Source organism: Numida meleagris, chromosome 6, assembly GCF_002078875.1.
Source record: "Numida meleagris isolate 19003 breed g44 Domestic line chromosome 6, NumMel1.0, whole genome shotgun sequence".
NCBI lineage: Eukaryota > Metazoa > Chordata > Aves > Galliformes > Numididae > Numida > Numida meleagris.
Genome location: NC_034414.1, coordinates 17,709,883 through 17,712,345, shown reverse-complemented (window position 1 = coordinate 17,712,345; position 2,463 = coordinate 17,709,883). Strand labels below are relative to the sequence as shown.

At 62.9% G+C, this 2,463-nt stretch overlaps 1 protein-coding gene across 3 annotated transcripts in view; it reads right to left on the bottom strand.

Annotated features, from left to right (window-relative positions):
- Positions 1 to 2,381, bottom strand: part of CCND1 (cyclin D1) — a 16,897-nt gene extending 14,516 nt beyond the window's left edge. For 2 of the 3 annotated variants that reach the window (XM_021401249.1, XM_021401250.1), the window contains exons 1-2: positions 1,237 to 1,434; positions 41 to 256 (exon numbers count right to left, since the gene is read on the bottom strand). In XM_021401249.1, the coding sequence (XP_021256924.1) occupies positions 41 to 256; positions 1,237 to 1,434 (414 nt within the window). Of the gene's footprint in view, positions 1 to 40; positions 257 to 1,236; positions 1,616 to 2,364 lie in introns of those variants that run through there. The other variant, XM_021401248.1, reaches the window with a different exon arrangement.

Here is a 2,463-nt window from a genome sequence, read left to right as displayed (position 1 = left end):
GGGGGCAGGGGGGGGCTGAGGTGATTAAATGTGCAATTACCAGTAACTCGTCGGGTCTGATGGAGTTGTCGGTGTAAATGCACAGCTTTTCCGCGGTCAGAGGAATCGTTTCCTTCATTTTGGAAGCCACAAACATGCAGGTAGCTCCGAGCAATTGCAACCGGCTTTTCTTGAGGGGTTCGAACGACAAAAACCTGTCCAAATAATTCATCGCCAAGGGGAAAACTTCCTCTTCGCACTTCTGCTCCTCGCAGACCTGCGGGAAGGACGGAGATCGTTGAACAACAAATTCGGCATCGGCGCAGAGCGGCCCGTCCCTCCCCCACCCGGGCCGTGCGGGGCAAGGTTGCGGGGGGAGAGGGAACCGCGGCCGGGAAACGGGGGAGAACGGAGGTGTCAAGGAAAATGAAAGTCACGGGGGCCAAGCGGGGGAAACGCGGCGTTCGAACGATTCGCGGCAGGAAGGGGGGGGTGAGCGCGGAGGAGCTCGTCTCCAGCGCCGCGGCCCCCAGAACGAAGGAGGAAAAAAGCAGAGAAATGGGAAAGCGCAGGAAAATGCGGGGGCGGCGGGGGGGGCCGGGCTGCCCCCGGGCTCGGCCATTCCGCCCTTACTCTGCCCCCGGTTCGCCGCGGTGCCGCGATCCCCGCTCCGCTCGAGACACAAAGGTGGCGTCCAGCCGCATTTCCCCAGACGTCATCTTTTCAAAAAATATTTAAAAATATTTAAAAAATCCGCCGGGCTCCGGAAAAACGCTGAAAACGAAGCGGCGGGGGTCCTTTACCGAGCCCCGTGCCCGGGGTCCGCCGGGGGGGTCCCGGGGAGGCGCCCCGAAGTGGAATTCCCCGCGTCCCTCTCCCGCCCGCGGCGCGGCCGGGCGCGACATTTCCCAGAGCGAGGCAGGGCGCTGCGCTTTCAAAAATTAATTAAAAATAGATCGCGGGCGCCCAGCGCTTCGGAAACGGCACGAAAATGTAGCCCGGCTCCCGGGGCGCCCGCCGGGGGCCCCCCAAACCCATCCCGCGCGGGCCGAGGCCCTTTCCGAGCCGCTTTTCCCAGGCGACCTTGCAGATCGCCGCCCGGCACAAGCGTGCCTTTGAGGGGTGACCGCAGCCCGAGCTCTCTTCGAGCCGAACAAAGAAACTTTCACCCCGCGGCTCCCCCCGGCAGCGCGGAGCCCCGTGCGGGAGGGGGCGACGGCAGAGCCGGCGGCGGAGGGAGCCCCGAATCATACACACCTCCAGCATCCAAGTGGCGACTATTTTCCTCATATATGGCAAGATTTCCTTCTGCACGCACTTGAAGTAGGACACCGAGGGCGAGCAGGTCTCCTCCGCCTTCAGCATGGTCTGCAGCACCCTGTCATTGAGCAGGTTGGCGTCCAGGTAGGCTCGTCGGATGGTCTCCACCTCGCAGCACAGCAGCTGATGTTCCATGTCTGCCTCCTTCGTCTCGAGTCAGTTCCTCAAGGACTGAGTCAGTCTCTCGCTCGCTCTCTCTCTTCCCCTTCCAGGAGTCCCTTGGATGCTGCTGCTGCTACTGCCGCTACAGCCCTCTGGAGGCTGAAAAACTTTCTAACTTCCAACAAAACTCTCCTGTATAGTCCCAGTGACGTTACTGTTGTTAAGCAGAGATCAAAGCACGAGAGAGAATGAGAAAGAGAGAGAGAGAGAGCCAAAAGCGAGGGGCAGAGCCCTAAAGCCATCCCATAGGCTTCAAGTCCTTCCCCTTTGCTCGGCTTATAGAGCGCAGGGGTTTCATGCAGATGCAAATGAGACAAGGGCTCGCTTTCTTCAAGGGCAGGGGAGAGGTGGGGGAAACCCAAATTGTCTCCTCGGTGCCTCGTGCATAATTTTAAAAATGGAGAGAGTCGTGCGGTGGGAGCCGAGTGATGAATGGGGCCGGGCCACACACAGGCACAGGGTGTACGCGCGAGGGGACCGCTCGGCCTTGTTTTACGGGGGGCGCGGGGAGGGGAGCGCGGCACCACGCGCTCTGCCCGGCGCCCACCTGCGGGCCCGCGCTCCGGGCTGGGCGCGAGGCCTCGGGAGCCGATCCCAAGGGAACGGTTTTCTCCAATTTCCTCCTTCCCATTTCTTTTCTTTTTTTTTTTTTTCCTCCCCAGCCCCGCCGACTTCGCTGCAGGCCACAACCGTAAAGGCGTCGGGGTCTCCCCCGTCCCGCTTCTCCTTCCTTTCCCGGCACCTCTCCCTCTGAGGGGCACGGGGCAGCGAGCGGGAGCAGCCCGTGCTTGCCCCCTGCGTGCGGAGCCGCCCGGGGACGGGGCTCCGCCGAGCACAAAATGGTGGCCGGGCCCACGGGAGGCCCACGTGGGCGCCAGCCCGTCCGCGCGGGGCTGCGCCTACCTGGGAGCGCTCAGCTCCGTCCCCAACGGAGAGCCTCCTCCGAGCATCTCCGGCCCGCTACGGGGCCGAGGGCCCACGGGAGGACGCCGCAGCGAGGGC